The 21,980-nt window shown below is 40.5% G+C and overlaps 1 protein-coding gene across 1 annotated transcript; it reads left to right on the forward strand.

Annotated features, from left to right (window-relative positions):
• Positions 1-9,803: 9,803 nt before the first annotated feature.
• Positions 9,804-19,444, forward strand: PIGA (phosphatidylinositol glycan anchor biosynthesis class A). Its single transcript, XM_068962364.1, has 5 exons — positions 9,804-10,521; positions 14,673-14,805; positions 15,506-15,638; positions 15,805-16,011; positions 19,174-19,444. Exons 1-5 carry the CDS (start codon positions 9,804-9,806, stop codon positions 19,438-19,440), a joined length of 1,458 nt encoding a protein of 485 aa, XP_068818465.1. The 3' UTR covers positions 19,441-19,444.
• Positions 19,445-21,980: the final 2,536 nt, after the last annotated feature.

Below are 21,980 nucleotides of genomic sequence, written 5' to 3' on the forward strand. Positions count from 1 at the left end.
ACACCGGGGAATGGAGAGGAAGAAATCTCCCTTACCCTCCCCTCTTTTTTCCGTGAGTGAAAAAGGTTTGATCATCATGGAGTAACAGGTACCATGTGATTAATTACTCAGAGCAGATGAGGCAATTTGCATAGTCTTTGAGTCCTTTGCTAGTTGCAACTCTCTTGTGAACTATTTTGATTCTTTCTTATGCAGATCTTGATGTGTATGATCAGCACTGATTATCTGATTACTGTCCAGCTTGTAGTTTTGAGTTTACCAAACTACTGTTGTTTTATATTTAAGTGTATTTAAAGAAAATAAACACATTTATTCAAGCCAGAGAATTTTGTGTGTTAATTAATATGCTATAAATTTACTGCTATAAATTTTATGCTAAAGAAAAAATATTTTAAAGAGAGAAAGGAATTCAGAAGTGGGAGGTGTGGGAGAGACATGAACACACTAAAACTAGATTCCAGTTTTGGGAATCCAAAGGACTAGCTCTCAGAAGGTTTAAGATTTTAAACAAGGTTGAATCAATGTGATTCAAAAATCAGCTGAACTTCAGCCTTTTGTTTGAGATTCAGATTACCTTGACTTGACCTCCAGTTGAACTTGACTTGAAGGAGGAGAGCCCACTGATGTCCCTGACATCTTTGGGGGTGTATGTTTCTTCCAGCCACCTCCAGCTCCACGTTTCCGCATTTACTCAACTCTAAGTCTTATTCATATTTCAATTCTCATAGCCATATGATTCTTCTTTGTTCCACAGCTACCTGGGAAGGATGCACAAGGCTTTTTCCTTTGCTTTTTTGCCCAAATACTCCCACAAATAACTTGTTGACAGCACACACTTTACTGAAAAATTTGGTATAACAGGGAATTTAGCAGCTTTAGCAGAACTAAGCTTTTTAGCCAAATAACTTAAAAACTGAGGTTCTCCCAAGCTTCTTGCATAGGTAGGTAGATAGATGCACACACACACACACAATCTATTACAACCTTTATTGCACACTTTCATAAATAGTTGTGTTCATGTTATCTCCCAGTACCCTGTGACTTCCTTACAACTGGGAATTGTGTCCTGATCAAACTTCTGTAAACCAGGTTTCTCAGGGTGGAGCAGTACAATAATAAGGAAATAGAGAACAATAAACAAGTATAGCAAAAAATCCTTTTGTTTCTCCTGGAGCCGAATGATAGAATTGTTGGATCCTGGTTCAAATGCCTGCTCTTCCTCTCTCAGGGTTCTAAGCAGTTCCCGAATTCTCCCATCCATGCCCTCATCATTTACTGGTCTTGGTCCAATCACTCCTCTCCTGTCACTGTTCTCTTGTCCACATTTTATGACCTTTATGTCAATGGGCCTTCTTTCTTCTAGGCGTACCATTTGATTCTCAGGCTTCTGACACGATTCACAGGTAACTTGGTTTCTTAACTGTATTAGGATTCAATTTCTTGCTTTGTCCCTTCATCCAGGTTCTACAACTCTCCCCGCAGTAGTTCTCCCTTGAGAGCTGGGGCAGCAGATGGTCCAGGGACACTGCACAATTAGAGGAGTCACTTTGCTCATCTTCACTGGAGAAAAAGAGAGGTAGAAGGTCAGAGAAGAAAAGATCTGAACTGAAGGATAGGCTCTGCCAATTAATGGCATTATGAGGCCAAGCAACCTCATGGCACCTCAGTTTCCTCTCGGGCTAAACAGGTAGATAATCTCATCCACCTGTATCTGAGAGTTGTTAATTCACTCCATAAATGAAAAGAATTTGAAAAATACAATGACCTTGACCCATTAAAGGGATTATTTCCCCAAAGAGAAACATGACTGTGAGCAAAATTCTTGGCTTATACTGGATTCCTGGATCTGCCCCAAATCAACTCAAACCACATTTTGGTTAAAGGCTCTGGCTTCCTAATTGCCATTTAGATGGATATTATAGGGAACTCTGGACAAAACTATCGGAGATCTGGCTTTCTACTTCCAAAACCCATCCCCCCTGCTTTCTCCCCAACTCTCCACAATAACCACCAAGAGACTTGCACTTGGATCTCTGAGACTGGGTCTGGGCTGGGGTGGAGCTGGTCCTCAGGGTGGAGGTGGGGGAACTGGCCTTTTGCCTTATTAGAGTGCACTGGTCATTGTACAGGAATATTTGTCATACTAATAGCTTTGGAATGTGAGCTGCAATTTTTCAACTTGTAAAATTGTGTTGCAAAATAAAAATATGTGAGAAAGCCTAGAGAGTTTAAAGCAAACATAGTAAATGCCAACGATGCATGATGCCCCTGACCATCTGAGCCACAGGGCCAGAAAATGCATTAATAGGACAGCACAGATCATAAATCTGTGACTACAGCAGTGTGGTGGGAGGCCCTTTGGAGATGGAAACAGATTCAACAGCATGATGTTCAGAGCTGGATGAGACTAAAATACTGCCTGAGATACCTGATAAAGGAGATGACACAAATAATCCATTTTAAAGGCATTTAAGGAAAGGGTTGGATGAAAATTGTGAGCTTAATGGATCTGGTCATTTGCTCAACAAGAGGTGGACTTTGTTTAATTTACTCTTAATATTTCGTGTTACTTTACCAACAAAGACGTCTAGTCAAGGCTATGGTTTTTCCAGTAGTCACGCATGGATGTGAGAGTTGGACTATAAAGAAAGCTGAGCACCAAAGAATTGATACGTTTGAACTGTGGTGTTGGAGAAGACTCTTGAGAGTCCCTTGGACTGCAAGGAGATCAAACCAGTCCATCATAAAGGAAATCAACCCTGAATATTCATTGGAAGGACTGATGCTAAAGCTGAAACTCCAATACTTTGGCCACCTGATGCAAAGAACCGACTCATTGGAAAAGTCCTTGATGCTGGGAAAGATTGAAGGCAGGAGGAAAATGGGATGACAGAGGATGAGATCGTTGGGTGGCATCACTGATGCGATGGACAGGAGTTTGAGTATGCTCCAGGAGTTGGTGATGGACAGCAAAGCCTGGTGTGTTGTAGTCCATGGGGTCGCAAAGAGTCGGACATGACTAGGTGACTGAACTGAACTGAATGTTTTGTGTGGGAACAATGTCTTGCATATAGTAGGTCCCTAATAATTATTTAGTGGATAGTGAAGTATTGTATGGATTCTGTAACCAGTGAATGGAAACTCATCTACCACTGGAATGGCCAATATGAACTCTCATTCTCCAGGGCTCTCTCCAGGGGGTTGTCATGATTCAGTATCTTACCTGAGCTTCTTCATAGCACAGCCATCAACTTTCAAGAGAGCTTCCAACAGGACATGCCCCAGTGTATATGCACTTATTGAGCTTCTGCTATATCTCATTTACTGATGTCCCACTGGCCAAGCGAGTCACATGGCCAACACAGAGTTGATGTGGGAGGAGATTAGACAAGGGTGCAAATATAAGAAAATGGTTCACTGAAGGCTACCATGTAACAGTCTCCCACAGGGTTGGTTTCTGTCTCTAGCCACGCATAGAGACCTGTTAGTCTCCACTGTTCTACAAGAACTGAACTCTGGTCAGTGTCTTTGGGTTTCCACATACAGAGCCCAGGACCTGTGTTGTCTTTGTTCTGATTACTGTTCTGCATTTTGACTCTGAGGATCTTCTTTTGCCCACAGCTATAATGTGAATTCTCTCATTTATGTCTCTTATTTTTCTTTCTGAAGCACAGTGAGAAGAGAGGAGTCTCAAAATATTAATTGAAAATGTCATCTTGGCTGTAAATCTGGCTCAACATCAAGTCCTTTTCCCTTAGTAAGATCCTCTATCAGTCTGTTCCAGCCTTCCCTGGAGATACCTTTCTCCCATATGAACCCTTCCCCTTCTCTTCCCCTGTGGAGTTATACAACAGCATTCACTGGCCAGTCAGCACCTGTCTCTGTACCTTGGTCATGTTCTACTTGGAATAATCTTGCTCCCAGCAGTTGCATGAGCACCTTTTACTTCCATTGGCAGCCAGAAATACTCTGAACTCCCAGTATTCTTCTTGCATTTCTTTTGTGGTATTTATCACCTCCCACCTTTTATCAGATATTTACATATTCCTTAACTCTGTTTTGGTTTCTTGGGGATAAAGCACATGCCAATTTTTCCTTACCTTGTGCCTTGTACATAGATAGCAGGTTCTCAATACAAATGCATTGCCTTCCCACTCCAAACTTGTCCAAGAGCTCATTTACATATGAATTTGCAAAGAGTTGAATTCCAAGGGAAGATGATATCTACTTTTATTTTATACCTTCTACACTTACAGGTCATTTTATACTACCACTGGTACTGATTGCTCTCATATTCTATTATGTGCAATCAGAAGCCACTGCATGAAAGTATTTTAGTCTAATTTATTGGTTTACATGAAAATTCTCTAAAGGCATACCTGATGCCATACATTTAGGCAGAACACTATAATTAGAATTATTCCCAGATTTACAGCTTCTTCATCCTGCTGCTACTTTTTTTGACTTTCAGAAAATAGCCTTTAACGGTGACCTTTGCTTAAGGTTTAACTGACTAAAAATGGAGTCTCAACCCATGTGAGATGGTGAAGCCTGTACAGAATCATGATTTATTTGCCTTTTAATGTTAAGTGCCTAGATCAGAGATGAACATGATGTTCAGTGTTTTCAGACTTTGTTGGAACTATTACTGGCACAGCTTGCAGGTTTCTCAACCCCCTCCTCCACAGAGACTTGGCAACAGCATGCCTTTATTAATATCTGTTTATAAAGGTCAGCCTATCTTACAGTATTTAAAATACAAAGAACCTTTCAAGAAAAGTGGGTTGCTTTTTACCATTGATGAAAAATATATAAAAGCTGAAAAAGATAAAAAGTTTTAAACACAATCTATGTTTAATATTCCTTGTATTCCCCACAAAACCTTTTACAGAGTAGGCACTTGGTAAATTGTTTGATGATAAAAATAGAAAATACGTATTCTTCTTTGAAAATAACTCAAGTTTTTTGAAGGAGTATTGATTGGCATCAGGATCTTAGATGATTCACAGTAGAATTGCCATCACTTTGCCAACAAAGGTCCGTATAGTCAAAGCTATGGTTTCTCCAGCAGTCATGTATATCCATAAGAGTTGGACCATAAAGAAGGCTGAGTGCTGAAGAATTGATGTTTTTGAATTGTGGTGCTGGAGAAGACTCTTGGAGAGTCCCTTGAACTGCAAGGAGATCAAACTAGTCAATCCTAAAGGAAATCAACCGTGAATATTCATTGGAAGGACTGATGCTGAAGCTCCAATCCTTTGACCATCTGATGCGAAGAGCTAACTCATTGGAAAAGATCCTGATGCTGGGAAAGATTGAAGGCAAAAAGTGAAGAGGGAGGCAGAGGATGAGATGGTTAGATAACATTACTGACTCAAAGGGCGTGAATTTCAGCAAACTCCAGGAGATAGAGGACAGGGAAGCCTAGTGTGCTTCAGTTCATGGGGTCCCAAAGAGTCAGATACAACTTAGCGACTGAACAACAACATTGTAATAAGAACTATGGCAGTGGCAAGCCAGGAGATCAACAAATGAGGATTACCCTTCATTTATACTTTCCAGGATTTCTACCCAATAGTTATTGTCTTGATTGTTGTTGCTTAGTGGCTAAGTCACGTCCGACTCTTTTGTGACCCCATGGACTGTAGCCTGCCAGGCTCCTGTGTTCATGGGATTCTCCAGGCAAGAATCCTGGAGTGGGCTGCCATTTCCTTCTTCAGGGGATCTTCCCAACCCAGGGATAGAACCCATGTCTCCTGCAGTGGCAGACCGATTCTTTACCACTGAGCCACCAGGGAAGCCTATTGTCTCACTACCTATTGCAAACATGAAAAAGAAGACCAAAACAATGCTGTACTACCTGCTACTGCTGTTCTTATCTGGGAAACCAACTGCAAATTATTAAGCTTGCATAAGTATCCTTGAGTCTTCCATGACTTTTATTCTCTGATGCTTCAATATAAACACAGAGCAGAATATCTATTCCCACTTGAGCCTTATTCATTAAAGTTAAATCATTAATACATTTCAAAGTCTACAACCAAAGTGCTCTACGAATTATATCAGTTCCCTGTACTTTTTTAAGGTACACCCCTTGGAATTTTTTCAGTACATTCAGTCAGTCAGTTCAGTCGCTCAGTCGTGTCTGACTCTTTACAACCCCATGGACTGAAGCATGCCAGGCCTCCCTGTCCATCACCAACTCCAGGAGTTTACTCAAACTCATGTCCATCTAGTCGGTGATGCCATCCAACCATCTCATCCTTTGTCTTCCTCTTCGCCCCTATGCCTTCAATCTTTCCCAGCATCAGGGTCTTTTCAAATGAGTCAGTTCTTCAATACATTCAATCGGGTGTATATATCTGTGTCAGACATTGTGCAGGCATTGAATAAATCAATTCATTAATACAGCTAAAACTTACTCGATTTCTAGTACCAGGAGCAGAACTTGCCTCTGCTTACTAACAAGCAAATATAAATGCCATTTTTCAGAAAGAAATCCATGAGAGATCCCAAGAAGACACAAGTCTCCAAGGATCAGGCTGAGGAAGAAGGCCAGGTGGAGGGGTGGGGCAGGAGGACAGGCAAACCATTTGAGTATCACCTGATAAATGCTATACCAGCATATAGCCAAAGTACTGTCAAAATACAAAAGAGGGAGGATTTAATTCCCTCTAGAGATTTGGGAAAGGAGGTGAAATCTTCCGGAATGAATAGCCTTTCTACAGGCTTAAAATGAGTGCTGGTAACGACGGTGGTGATGGTGCTCAGGAAAGCATTTCCTCGGTTGGGAACTCCATGTACCAACGGTGAGGAGTGGATGGCTGATCATCAGACTACTCCCACTGATTCATTAGCCTCTTGGCCAAGCACCACGATGGCCTGCTGAACCAGTCTGAGTGGGAGTTGCTATTTCAGGTCTCAGATTTTTTTTTTTTTTCTCCAGAGTGGAGGGTTGCCACATAAAATACAAGATGCCCAGTTAACTTTTGAATTTCAGATAAACGAATAACTTTTTAGTAAAGTCCCCTATATTTAGGACATACTTACATAAACATTATTTATGTGAAATTCAAATTATTAAAAAACTTTGACTTTTTGTGTATTTTACTCACTACATCAGGCAATCCTACCAGAATGGTAAAAACCTGGCGGGAGCTTCTGTAGCAGAGATGATAAACAACAAACAAAACGCAACCATGATCGCAGCTTTCTGTAGCCATCCCAGCCCAAAGTCTCTCCAAAAGGAAGCCAGAGAGAACAGGCGTCCAGAAAGGAGACACTGTATCTAGGCAACCACCGAGCGAACTCACATGACCATTCGCAAGATTCGGGTTAGGCGTGCGGTGCATCCTGGGAGTGAGTTTTCTAAGTTCGGATTCGCCTCCAAAGAACACGGGACTACAACTCCCAGGAGCGCCAATGGGTCGCTGCGAGGCACGCAGGGGAGTGCTGGTTTTACCTGGTTGAAGAGTCCTGGTGGGTTGCTTGTGTAGCAGGAGACCAAGGCCAACTTTTAGAGAATCGCAACATGAAGAATTCACATAAAAGGTTAAGCCGAGCATTACTGCTTTCAATGCAGAGAAAACAAGTCTTCCGGAACATCGTGGTGACACGTGTAGGCGCGCGCTGACGTTACATCGCACGCTGATGGGTGGGGAGTCGCGCCTGCGCGTGACTCCACTTCCTCTTTTTGATTGGCTGTCCTGTAGGTGCGGCCCTCGCGCGCGTACGCCCTTGATTGGTGCTTCGGAGCTGCTGGGTGGGACTCCGGGTGCAGCCGCGGGAGGTCTGGACACTGGCTGCCCTGGGACTTGCCGGTAAGTACGCGTCTGACTTCCCGTCGCCGGTCCTATCTCCATCTTCCAATTGGGACTGGGCTGTCCTCAGGGGAGCATATCCGGTGATGGAGGGGTCGAAGCCGACCCAGCTTGAGGCTCGGAATTCGGGGTCGAGGGGCTCGGGAGTCGAGTGGGGCTGAGGGTGCGCTGAGGCGGCCGCAATGTAGCTGGTTCCCTGTCGGCTGAGGCGGGCGGGAAGAACGGCCCCGGGACCCTCGGCCTCGGTTTCCTGCTCACTTTCTGGCCGTCTTCCTCCGTTGGGTCCTGGCGAGAACCCGCCTGATCGCGCGGGGTCGCTGACTGAGGCGGAGTCATCTCTTCTTTGGCCCTGGCACTCCCCAGCGACCTCGGAAAGTGAAGCCGGGACGGCGCCCAGGGAGTGGGTTGGAAACACCGTCCTCTTGACCCCAATCCTCCCCGCCCCCCCGGTCACTCTAAGGCTTCTCAGAAGTCTGCCGATAATGATTGTCCAGGGACTCCTTGACTGTGGCTGTGGATTTTACGGCCATCTCGCATTTGCCACTTAAGTGGCTGAGTGGGGACCTTGGACACATCGCTCAACTTGTCATCTGGAAAATAAAAAGAGTTGTTTCACTGGATCTCCAAGCTTCTCTTAAGGTTTAAAATCTTAAGATTTTGTGCTTATACCGTTTGTTGCGCTTTTACGCAATGAAGGTGTTAGGCGTGATACCCTGATAGGCAGATTGCTCACAGAACCTTGCAGATTAACGACAGAACTTTAAATGATTTCATTTGGTGCTTTACTCACTGTTTTCGTTATCATTCATCTTTTAAAATTGAATGGAACTGGAAATTCAGGTTTAAGTGAGAAACCACAGTAAGAAAACCTTACTGAAGCTACTTAGCAGTACAAACTTATCTCTTGATTTGGTAATATTGAATCTTAATTAGTAAATTCAGCTCAACACTTACTGAGTATTTCTGAGACTGTGTTTAAAATAAAGATGACCTTGTTGGAGAGAACAGACTTTGCACAAGCTGTTGCTTTGCATTTTCTGAGTTTGTGGTGAATCAGAAACTCAGACCTTTAGAATGGCTTCCCATTGAGTTTCTGGAGGCATGGAAATCTCCTTTGTAAAAGCTGAGAATGAGTTTCACTTGCTTTCTCTTTAGCGTTAACAGTCTAAGAATCTGTAGTCATATTGAATATTTAGTGCACATTTTGCACTGATGTTCTCGGGGACCCCTTAGCTGAACATTTCCTGCTTCAGATGTAGAAAATGGCCCCAGATCCAGCCCATCTCTAGTTTTTATTTTTAGATTCCAAACTGAAGAAAGGGTCATTCGTGGAGGGAAGATGTACATAACTGAAAGTTTTAAGAAATGAAAGGAACGGTTTGATGATCACCATATTTGAATAAGGAAGGGGAAAGTGAGGTCTGGCATGTGCTACAAGTGATACTTTAAAAAGTTACTCTCAAAAGACAGTTCTAACTCCGGATATGTTTCTAGTGTAAACCACAGAGTTAATACTAGTGAACTTGATGGGATTCATTGAGTCAGTGGCTTAAGCTCTGAAGTGAGGTTAGCAAGCCTTTTTTGTAAAGAGTTGCATGTCTAGTTGTCTGGATAAACTGCTTGGTTAGTATGGCAAAGTATTATTATACTTTGGTGACAAAAATTATTTAAAATTATGTGTAGTGGTATTCTTAGATCAAAATTAAGATATGAGGACCATTGCAGAGTCTAATTTTGTTGTATGGCCCACAGTAAATGGTAAGCAAGTAGATGCTGTCAAATGCATGACTACATTGTATGTTTTATTTCTAGGGAGAGAGCTAACAGATCTACATTAACATTAAAACAATATGTATGTCGGGATTTGTGTGCGGAATGCATTTTGTCTCTGAGCTGAGATCCTGTCTACTCTCTCTTTCAGGTACTAGAGGACACCTATCTTAACTGGGTTGCTCTAAGGACTAATGCCTAAACCATCTCAGCATGGCCTATAGAGGAAGAGGAGGGCGTGGCCAGCCTTCCTCAGCATCACTCTCCCGTGTCATCCCTGGAAGTCTTCACACGTTTAGGACCTGTGCCCATAATATATGCATGGTGTCGGACTTTTTCTACCCAAACATGGGAGGCGTGGAAAGTCACATTTACCAGCTCTCTCAGTGCCTGATTGAAAGAGGGCACAAGGTCATAATTGTCACCCACGCTTACGGAAATCGCAAAGGCATCCGTTACCTCACTAATGGCCTCAAAGTCTATTACTTGCCTCTGAAAGTCATGTACAACCAATCTACAGCCACGACCCTCTTTCACAGTCTGCCATTGCTCAGGTACATATTTGTTCGGGAGAGAGTCACGATAATCCATTCACATAGTTCCTTTTCTGCCATGGCCCATGATGCCCTCTTCCACGCCAAGACAATGGGCCTCCAGACAGTCTTCACGGACCATTCCCTTTTCGGATTTGCTGATGTCAGCTCGGTGCTCACAAACAAACTTCTAACTGTGTCTCTTTGTGACACAAACCACATAATTTGTGTCTCTTACACTAGTAAGGAAAACACTGTGCTAAGAGCAGCACTGAATCCTGAAATAGTGTCCGTCATTCCTAATGCTGTAGATCCTACTGACTTCACTCCAGACCCATTTAGAAGGCATGATAGTATAATAACTATTGTTGTTGTCAGCAGACTTGTTTACAGAAAAGGTAATGAAATGATAGCTACAATTGTACTGCGCAGCCTTTTTTTCCTTGTAGAAAGCTGTTGAATATCTGTGTTATAATGATTGTTGGGCTTCTCATTTTGTTTTACGATTTTATAACTACTTCTGTGTTAAATATAGTAAACAAGGGTCTAATACGTTTTATACATCCTAAAGGAGAAATTTCTGGAACAGTGGTAAATACTATTCCTTCCCTTACCCCCCACATTTGATGTTTTAATAGTTGCTTAAAGGAAAAACAATAACCTGATGCTGTTTAATAGTTAAGGTCTTTTGAAAATTTCCCTACATATACAGTGAGAAGTACAGGGCCCAGCCTACCACAGAACCCTTTTTTTTCATTGCAGATATTTTGAAAGCTAAGAAGATCACAAGGGTGAAAACTTGCATCAGCTGTAACTGTGTGATTCAGGGATGACCCTAATGAATGTTTTGATTTATAGCTTTCCTGTCATTTTTAATTCATAAACTCAGAGTCAGTGAGCTTGTTCTGCACATTGCTGTTCTGTAGCTTGCTTGTTTCCTTTCAGTGTAGATAAGACAATAATGTATTGGCAGGTAAGTGATGAAGAAGGCGGGGTTAGATGGCCCCAAATCCTATGCTGGTTCTGTCCTGCTGTGTCATTGATGACAAGCTACTTAACATCTCTGAGTCTCACTTTTTTCGTTTTGTGTGATTCGAGCAACAGTGGTGATCTTGTGAGGTTCAGTGATGGTTCCTATAAAGTATTCGGGAAGGGTCTGCTGTGCTCAGAGAGGATGGTTTCAGTGCCTCTGCAGCATTTCGCGGATACCGCAGCCTTGCTGACTCCAAGTCCAAAGCAGTCTGGTTATTCAAAACATAAATGGTCTTCTGGATGGTATCGGAAAACCAATTGTCAGCAATCAAAATTGTCACTAAAAGTAGGGAATTGTTAAAAAGATAATATGTAACCACCCTTTTAAATACTTGAATTTACTCAAAATACTGTTACCATGCACTGAATTGCCAATAGGTGTGTAGGCTTAAGAGTACTGGTCCATTGGTTTGAGCTGAATCATCTTTCTTGCACAGTCACCTTCAAGAAGCATAATTTACAGTTGCCAGTTTGGGTCTCTCATGTGTGATGAGAACCTAAAGGCATGTGAAGTGATGTACCTCTGGATTTTCCATTTATTTTGCTCTTATACAGTGGTTCAGGATACCCCCTGATCTGACAAGGACTTTTTCTATGTCTTGACTGAATGTTTCAGACTGTTCAGCTTAGCTGCACAGAAACTCATTTTGTCCGTTTATGTGCTATTTAATTAGGTAAGCCAAATGCAGTAACAAGTACAGTTGGTATCAAACAGATTTGTGGAGAAATGCAGCTGATTCCTGGTAAGCATGCAGCTCAGCAGTGGGATCCGGAGTGCCCCAGTGGAGTGCAGATGTGGGCCTTGGTCAGAATGGTTTAGGAATGGAGAGTCTTAGTCTGTGGTGATCCGATAAACCGAGGTTGGTGAGAAAACCACTGAACTGCGTTTTGAGGGGTGAAATGGTGGCATGCTTTCATTCTTTACTTGAAGAAGATGTGAATGGAGCAGCATTCTGTGTTTTGAATCCCTCTTGGGATATTGGTGATGTGTTTATGCCTGGTTTTTTGTTTTTGTTTTGTTTTTAGCAAATAATATACCCTGGTGACATAGCCAGCTAAGAAAGCATATGATGCATACATGGCCAAGGATCAGAGCAAAATTAACTTATCTGTTCAAAGATTGAACCTGGTACCTTTACCTCACTGCTGCTGCTGCTCAGTTGCTTCAGTCGTGTCCAACTCTCTGTGACCCCATAGACAGCAGCCCACCAGGCTTCCCTGTCCCTGGGATTCTCCAGGCAAGAACACTGGAGTGGGTTGCCATTTCCTTCTCCAGTGCATGAAAGGAATAAGTGAAAGTAGTCGTGTCTGACTCTAGCGACCCCATGGACTGCAGCCTCCAAGGCTCCTCCATCCATGGGATTTTCCAGGCAAAAATACTGGAGTAGGGTGCCATTGCCTTCTCTGATAGCCTTTCCTATTCTCAGTTCAATAATTAAAAAATTTATCAAACCCTCTCCATTTGCCAGTAACATTCTAAGAACAGCCATATCTGTAGCCCCAAAGCGATTAGTTATATTAATGGCCTGTTAATTATTAATAAATTAATTTATTTAGGAGGTGTTCATTTGGACCAGATATCAAAGGCCACTGGAACGTATTAAGTAAGAGGATAAATCAAAGTTCCTACCTCCCAGTATTCCTGGCCGGCCTCTTTCCTTTTCTGTTGAGCCTGTTTTGCTCTTATGCAGGGTTTCACAGTGCTCCTGTACATGTGCAGGCATGCCCCACTTCTTGCTCTAGGGGTAATGACGACTTACATTTATATTCTGCAGTTGATAAAGCCTGTGCATGGTACAGTACCTCACTTGACCCTCCCAACTGTAGTGTAGTTATCTGCATGTAACAAAGAAACTGAATCTCAGAGAGGGTAAGTAACTCACCCAGGTTACACAGTAAGTAAGAGAGAGAACCAGCCTGAGTTGAGCTCTTCTCAAGTTAAGGTCTCCTGTTCCCTCCATCCTCAGCCCAGCCATTATCCTAGGTATAGATTCAGGAAGTTCTTTAAAATACTGTTAGACTATGCTTTAAAAGAACTTTGAATCAGAAATTTTTTTGTCCATTTTGTGTGAATATGGCAATTGAAAGTCCTGTGTGTTTTGTTGCGTTAGGCTCTTGGTACCATAGCATTTTTTATTTGTGGGGAGCACTCAGTAAGTGTTAGCTGTTGTTAGGAATTCTGATTATCATTCTATATGCTGTTTTTTTTTCATTTAAAGAATGGATTCTTAACCTTTGTATTAGAAGAAAGAGGGGAAGGAATTATAGGAGGCTAATAGTTAGAAGTCAGTAAAACGTCTGGTTTATCTAGAAATCTAGTTGATGGGCTTGATAATACACTTGAAACAGATGGCTAAGATTTTAATGAGAAGGTTTCATAATTCATAAATGCCACATGTGAGTTTGCTAATGCAGTCATATTTTGAAAATACTAGCAGTTTATTTAATCCTACTTTGAATTATTTAATTGAAATGAACCTTTATTATTTCTCCTACCCTCTTTTTAATAATTAATCTGCCTATATTTGGGAAGATTGATTGAAGTGCAGTTCTTGTGTATGTGTCTGTGTGCATTTTTTTAAGCTTTAATTGGCTTATTTTACATTTACTTTTGAATGTGTGTGGTTTGTCATTGTTAATGAACTAAATTCTCAAACATCACTACTGCTGTCTCTTTGTGTAGCCACTTTTCAGACTAGCAGAGCATAATTTACTTTGTTGCTTTTTATTACCTGAGGTTGTATTTACATATTATGAGAAAGTATTTCATTAAAAGGAAAGAAAGGACCAAGATACACCCTTTTGTTCTATAGACTAATGATCTGGCACGTGAGGTCTTGCCACCTTCATCCACTGTCATTTAGGGCAAGTGGGCTATCCCAGTGTTTAGATGGACTATTCTTATAAATTTTGCTAATACCATAGTGTTCGCTGCAAAATCCTGTGTACCAACTGCATTCTTAACAAAATGGAGGCAGCAGTTATGTTTTGCTGCTTAGCCCTTTCCTGTAGTAGGAGGTAGAATCACAGTTCAGTAGAATGTTATGGTTGAAAGAGACCTTGGACTTAGGTACAGCAGTCTCTTCGTCTTCTATATCGGGAAACTTTCCCATTGTCAAAGACCTTGCTCGTACAAAGGCTGGAACAAGACCCAGATCTCCAGTCAGCTCTCCTGTTCTGTAGAAAAATTTAACAGAAATGTTCACTACCTCTAATGCCTTTTTTAGTCACAGGTGTTGTGTGATCACAGGTGAATAACTTGAATACTTTCAAAATAGAATAGTCCACAAACTGAGTGGGTAGAAGGTAACAATGGGTGTCAGTGTATATATCTTCCAGAATTCTTGGGGGACCCCTGATAGTTTGTGAGCGATTCCACCATTCTAGGAAAGGGTTAGGGGAATTTGTTTCCCTGCTTATGTAAGCTAATACTTCTCAAAGTGAGTGGATTCTCAGTTCTGATAAAAACTTTAAATTTAATTATTAACATCTTCAACATTCAACTTTATGTTTTCAGGGACCGATTTACTTAGTGGTATAATACCTGAACTCTGTCGGAAATATCCTGATTTAAAATTCATAATTGGAGGAGAGGGACCAAAGAGAATCATTTTGGAAGAAGTACGGGAAAGATACCAGCTCCATGACAGGTATTGATGGATTCCATATTGTCTTGGGTGAGAAAATAATCTTTTACTTAAGTATGGTTTTGGTTTTGTGCCTGCATTAAGTGGGCTGCTTCTGCTACAAAGTAATAAAGTAATGCAAAACCTATTTAAAAAAAATGATATAAATGGGAAACCCTAGATAGGGTATTCATAATTTTTTTTTAGCCCAGTATTATTTGACTTTAGGAGAAACTGGTTGGGGCACCCAAGAATGCACAAAAAAACAACTACTTTGATTGGAAGTGTTTGCAGATTCTCAAGCCACACTGAGTTGTGATTTAAATAGCATGGCCCAAATCATGTAAATTGCTCTGCACTTACAGATTCAAACATTTCTCTTCCTTGTTAACTTAGATAACATGTGAGCTGTGTGCATGTGAAGCCTCAATTTAAAAGAGACATTTTCCTATTTAGAAATGATACTTTAACATTTACTCATCGAAGTGTATTAATATTTTCATGGAAGGTAAACTAATTTTGGAGAGGATGAAATTTGATCTGTGACAAAAGTTAGAAATATGTATAGCTCTGTGAGTTTTAACCAAACAGTTTTATATGACTTTTAGGTTAGAGTTGGATGATACCAATCTTTTGAGATGGAAAACGTTAGAAGCTTATGAATGGTATTTCTTTTATACCATGATTGTTACTCCCCTCTTTCTTCTCTTGTTTCAAACATCAGAGTGCGTCTCTTGGGAGCCTTAGAACACAAGGATGTTAGAAATGTCTTAGTTCAAGGACATATTTTTCTTAATACTTCTCTTACGGAAGCATTCTGCATGGCGATTGTGGAAGCAGCCAGTTGTGGTTTACAGGTAAAAAGCTTGGAGGGCTTATTACATTGTTGGGGTTTCTGCATGCGTCTTGAAAAATAATCAGATGCAGTCTGTTATATTTTTTTAAGTTGGTTTTGCTTGTTTACCTGAGAGATGAATTCTGGTGGATCACATTTTTTTGTTTTGTTTTGTTTTTCTTTTTAAGGTTGTAAGTACCAGGGTTGGTGGAATTCCTGAAGTACTTCCAGAAAATCTTATCATTTTATGTGAGCCTTCTGTAAAATCTTTGTGTGAGGGATTGGAAAAAGCTATTTTCCAACTGAAGTCAGGAGCATTGCCACCTCCAGAAAATATCCATAACATTGTAAAGACTTTCTACACCTGGAGGAACGTTGCAGAGAGAACTGAAAAAGTACGTCACGTGCTAGAGAAGGGTATTTGAAGATTGTGTCTGGAATTCTTACCTGATGTTTCACATACACATTGACTTCTTTTATATAGGTTTACCATTTCTGCTCTATTGCTTAAATTTATGAAGTCTCTTTCCAAATGAGACTTCTTTTTGTATATACTAGGCTAAGTTTCTAGTCAGATCATTGCCTTTGACATCTGAAAAATAGTAATGCAGTATCTAGACCTTTCATTAAACTGGCCATATAAGAGTTACAGAGTTTTCTAGAAGTTACAACAATTAGAAGCAAAACTAATATTAAAATCTACTTTTAGACATTTTCTTGAGGCTGTTTATAACTCTAAAGCATATAGGTCTATTAGAAAATACCTGGTTTTGCTTAGCCAAGTTGTGGCAACTTTGTAACTTACAAATATTTAATTCAGGCTACTTCCAAAACTTGTGTGGCTCTTGCTAGCTGCTGTGATTTTTTTTTTTTTAACTGAAAGGAGATTTTCGCATCTTTGGGCTGATGGAGAACATAGTAAGTTAGAATTCCAAATGCACATGACAGATGTAAGTAGGATCACAAATAGAAAGCAGCAGTAGAGAATTTCCAAAAGGACAGGTGCAGGAAATAGGTTAATGTCCTTAGGTGGGAGAGTACAGTTGTGGGAAATGCCTCCTTATTTTGAGGTCAGTACTTCAGTTATTCTACTCAATTTCGTCCTTGTTTAACTGCCTCTCATCACTTCGTCTGCCTCCTGCCTCTTATTACAACACAACAAGCTGAATGGAAATGCTGTGCTTCTTAGTATTTGGAAACTGTGCAGAAAGACGGTTGGGAGCCTGGAGAAGATAGTGCTGGGTACTCTTACTGTATTCGGTGGAGCTGCTAGTTTCTAGCCCAAAGTTGGGAGCTGGATAGAGCTGAGTAAGCAGAAAGGCTTTCTTGTTTTTTTTTGTTTTTTTTTTTTTAAATATAATTGCTTTACAATGTTGTGTTAGTTTCTGCTATACAATAAAGTGATTCAGCTATATGCATACATATATCCGCTCCCTCCCACCCAGCCCCTCTAGGTCATTACAGAGTCTTAACTGGCTTAAATTGTAAATTCCCATACCTAAGGTGAGCCCGTATTTGAATGGAAGTGCAACAAAACACTCCAAAAATTGTCATACACATTTTCTGTTGAAACATGAGATATTTGCATTAACAAACAGTTTTGACTGAAATAACCCTGAGATATTTTCTAGAAGTTAACTCCACCAGTGACTCCTCCAGTTTGAAATAAGTACATTTCCTTGTTTTCCTGTGGCAGTTGGGGCGCAGCACTGAGTGCTTGCTGGGAGTGCGTGGCAGAATTGTCTCAGGAGCCTTTCAGGCTCTGTTCATTTTATTTTCCTGTGCCCCTGCCACTGCTGGATTCTCACAAGACCCTTTGCGGGGGGTAGGGGTGGAATTCGGGAGTGGTGGGCAGGGATATTTGGTTAGGGACATTTTCTTAGTGAGGCCCACCCTGACTGAGAACCATAGCTCTAACTGCGCCTTACCTTTTTGATCAACATGTAAATCTCAGAAGTTTGCCCTGTTATACATAACAAGTTTGGGGCAAAGAATTATGGTGATAATTTTTCAGCCTGTGTTAAAGAAGTGAATTAGGGTTTTATTTAAACCACAAATTTTCCTTCAGTTACGCTTAAAGTAATAGTAGAACATCTGTATTGTTTTCAGTTTTACACTCTATGACGGTTATAGTATACATGCAAAGAAGAAAGTGACTCCTTATCGCTAATGGATTGTCAAGCCTGTCATTCTCTCCATAGTAGCAAAGTATTATTTTGTCACTTGAGATCATAAGTTAACTGACCTAGAAATAAAGGTGGACGTACGGGTGAGTTTCTAGTTGCTCTTTTAATTCTACCTGTTTCACACAGGATGTTTGATCCCTTTCAACTCCTTAGTTTAACTGCTATTTAGAAAAATTATTACAAAATTGGCGTTTGTGCTGGAAAGATACTTTTTCAGTTATAATTCACCACTCCGTGTAATGCTTGACATTTGTTGTTCAGTCACTAAGTCGTCTCTGCCACTTTGCGACCCTATGGATTGCAGCATGCCAGGCTTCCCTTTCCTTCACTGTCTCCTGAAGTTGGCTTAAGTTCCTGTCCATTGAGTCAGTGATGCTATCTAACTATCTCCATTTCCTGGAGGAGGAAATGGCACTCCAGTGTTCTTGCCACGAGAACCCTGTGAACAGTATGAAAATGCTCGACATAATTCTAACTAAAATGTATTCCAAATGTCCTCAGGGCAGAGGAGCTAGACAAAAACAGCCAGTACCTTTCAGAGGCCATTGATCTTTAGAACTTGCTCTGCACATCAGAACTTTGCTGAGGTCAAAACGAGATAGTTTACAGATCTGATGACGTGAGAATGAGCACCAGTAATGCCCAAGTGCACTTAAAAAACACGAAGGCTGGCCCATTTTATGTGTTTGAAGTAACTTCAGAGAGCTTTTTTTTCGAATATTTCAAGAGTTTAGTGCTTAGCAGTTCTTTAAAAAAGCGAGCCATCTATTACCAGTTCTCAGCAGTGAACTTTATTTGCCAGTGTTTGGCCTGTCCCATCTACCCAAATTTCCCCCATCCCTTTCCCCTCGTTTTATTTGGCATCCATGAAATGTCTCTATTTTCTCCTTGCCTGTGCACAGCAACTCAGCCTCTCATGGCTGTGGAGAGAAGAGCCTCTCTGAACCCATAGATTGTAACTCTCTGGTGGCAGTTGAATCAAGGAGTCCTAAAGGGCTTTTGGAAGTCACTGCTGAATTAAACACAGCCTCAACAGAGGCAGCCCCCAAAGCCATTCCAGCTTCTCAGGACTTTGGAATTCTCCTAGTTGGTTAAATATTGATGGCGATCCCCTAGGGCACAGGAGCTGAGGTAGATTCATCTGGGTGTCCCAGGGTAAATACACCCCAGTGATTTGTCCAGAGGAGGCACTCCATAAGTGAGTCAAATGGCAGTACTTCACGTAAGCAGTTTCATTCATCACATCATTACTGTAACAACAGTAAAATGTACGTGCTTCCTGTTACATCTCTAAAGCACTCCTGACCCGTGCACGTCGTCGTTCTGTTGCAGCCTGCAAAGTTGTGCTCATTTTTGGTTCTCTCCCGCCAGGTGTATGACCGAGTGGCAAGAGAAGCTGTGTTACCCATGGACAAACGGCTGGACAGACTCATCTCTCACTGTGGCCCCGTGACAGGCTGCATTTTTGCTCTGTTGGCTGTATTCAACTTTCTCTTCCTCATCTTCCTGAGATGGGTGACTCCAGATTCTTTAATTGATGTTGCAATAGATGCTACAGGGCCAAAGGGTGCCTGGACTCATCGATATCCTTATAGTAAAAGGGGAGCTGAGCATACTGTGCTGTCTAAAACAAGGTAGAAGAAAGCCTGAATTGTGAGATTTTCAATACTTGTAATAATTCTATTAAGACTATTGAAAATAGCCTTGCTTTTTTTTCTTTTTCATTTTAAACTTAATTTAGTAAGTTATGCTACCTCTATATCATTCAATATTTTATTTTGAGGAAAGATAAACACTTATGCAATTCCTGAGTGTTGAAACTCCTTGCACTTAAAATTTAGGAGAGAGCATTGAAGCCACTCAGGTATGCAATTTTTCAGACTACTGAAATCCCTCTAGCAGAGATGTTTAACGTTATATTTTGGGAGCTTTGGGTGCCGAAGGGCCAAATGTTTCCTGGGCATTTTTTGGCCAGTTTTAAATGTTCTACCATTAGACATTCACCAGATGTTTACAGGTTTTCTTTAGGGAAGTATAACAACTCTATGAACTATTTTTTAAGTCATGTTCATACTACGTTTATTAGACATTGAAGTCATGTTCGTAACTTATTGGGTACACTCAGTAAGTGTTCCATATAATCAGGTTTCTTGAGTAAAATGGGCTGTCAGCAACCAGCCTGTTTGAAGCACCTGTCATGTGTTGAACTAGATGCTTCCTGCGTTAGGAACCAGGGGATGCATTCATTCCTTGTTGATCACTCAAATAAATAGCTCACTTGGTCATAGTCATTTTTGACATGAAGTGGTAAGATAGCCACCAAGCCAAAAATGCTGATGGTTTTTAATGCCAGGAAAAAATTGCCTGCATACTCCGAGTTCTTCTCTGATCGTGTTGGATGCATTCTCCTAGGTCAAGCCTTTGTCTTCAGTTGTATGTATGAAAATGCTTCTTGCTTTTTAAATACTAGGGACCGATCCCACTGTTGATGATAGTGCAGAGAAACCCTCCACGTCTCTCAGTGCATAATTTAGTCCTCTGTCAATGCCTTCGTGTTTTCCGAGCAGAATGTACGAGGTGTGCCATCTCAAAATCAGCTGTTACCCCGGATCTTTGATAGAAGTCACCTCCCTTCACTTGTGGCCTAGCTGATGCCTGATAAGTATTGTCAGTGTGCAGAAGTCTTGACCCCAGAATGTTTTGTTTATAGCCAGTTGAGTCTGAAAATTTTAGGAACACAGTCTCTTTGTGGATGGATGTTTTTAACTATAATCGTTGTTGCCCAGAGCCATGGGTTTTTAAACCCCAAATTATCCACATGGTGTGTCTTATTAATTCTTTGAACTCCTTATTAGAATAAATTTTTGTGATAAAGGACTGTGAAGTCACAAGAATGAGGCACTGTGGACGCGCTAGTTAGACGCTGGCAGTATTGTGATTCTTTACAGAGTTTTTTTTTTTAATGACAACATTCACAGAACTTTTAAAAAAAGTATCTTAACATGTCTGTTAATTGGTTGCCACTGATACATAAGAAATATATCTGTTTAAAACACAAATGCAAGAGTACAGTTTTTAATATCTAGAAGTTAGGGGTTCTTTCATTAAAGAAAAATAGACTGACCCAAACCATTCAATTTCACTGGGATTTTTAGGCATAGAAACTGGGTTATATAAATATGAAATAAACAGTGCCAGTATTCATGATAAAGCGGGGAACTATATAACATTTGGTTTTATTTTGTTCATTAATTTTTAAAGGCATACTCCTGTTTTTTCTTGTTTCATTTTTTTCTTAGTTTTTTTCTTCAAAATTTTCATTTAACTATTAAACTGCAATTTATTTCACATGGAAATAGGGTTTAATGTTCTTGCATGAAAAATATGTAAGTTGCATATTTTCCTTATTTTTTTCTTTAATAAGTGGAAGTAAATTTGCTTGTTCTAGTACATCTGAATTTTCAGGCTTCCTGAATACCTTAATTGTAACCGTCAGTGTTGCACTGGTCAATATGTGGAAACATATTGTTCTACCCTGCTACTTACATTTATTTGAAAGTGAACTTGCAGTGATAAGGAATATATGAAAAATATATTGTGTTTCCTTTGATGTTGCAAAAAGTAGCACATGTAAAACTGATTTATAAAAACACGCTACCTGTCCAAAAATAAAGACCAAAATGACATTTTGACATTTTTCTGAATTTGCCTTGTTTGAGAAACAGAATATTATTAACTAGTTGAGCAATACTTCCCCCACCTACCTACCTCGCATGCTTTTTTTTTTTTTTAGTGCAATCTGATGTTTTGCTTAGTCTGTTAGTGAAACGGGAAATATGGAAATATCCTTCAGTTGATTAATTACTCTGTCATCTTTTCTTTCTAGAATATTCTTTGTTTTAATCATGGAATAGCAAGTTCAATTGTGCCTTTGTTTCCTGATCCAAACAAGCCTGTATTTTTCACTTCACTAGAATTACTGTGTAAGACAAATGAATACTTCTGTAAACTATTGTGTATGTGAATTACATAATTATACTCTATATCTTGTAAGCTATTTTAAGAAAAATTGGAATTTTGACTTCATTTATTGAAACCCAGTGTACGTACCATCAGTCCCTGCTTCACCTGCACCCTACTCCCAGGACTGACCTTCCTACATACTTGCCCTGGCCCCA

The sequence above is a fragment of the Capricornis sumatraensis genome, chromosome X (assembly GCF_032405125.1).
Source record: "Capricornis sumatraensis isolate serow.1 chromosome X, serow.2, whole genome shotgun sequence".
Classification (NCBI taxonomy): Eukaryota; Metazoa; Chordata; class Mammalia; order Artiodactyla; family Bovidae; genus Capricornis; species Capricornis sumatraensis.

What these genes read in the sequence shown, in the direction of transcription:
- PIGA (XM_068962364.1), top strand. Translation starts at nt 9,804, where the DNA reads ATGGCCTATAGAGGAAGAGGAGGGCGTGGCCAGCCTTCCTCAGCATCA. An exon ending in CAGACTTGTTTACAGAAAAG is followed by an intron (nt 10,522 to 14,672) that starts GTAATGAAATGA and finishes TTATGTTTTCAG; the next exon opens with GGACCGATTTACTTAGTGGT. An exon ending in TTGCAGAGAGAACTGAAAAA is followed by an intron (nt 16,012 to 19,173) that starts GTACGTCACGTG and finishes CTCTCCCGCCAG; the next exon opens with GTGTATGACCGAGTGGCAAG.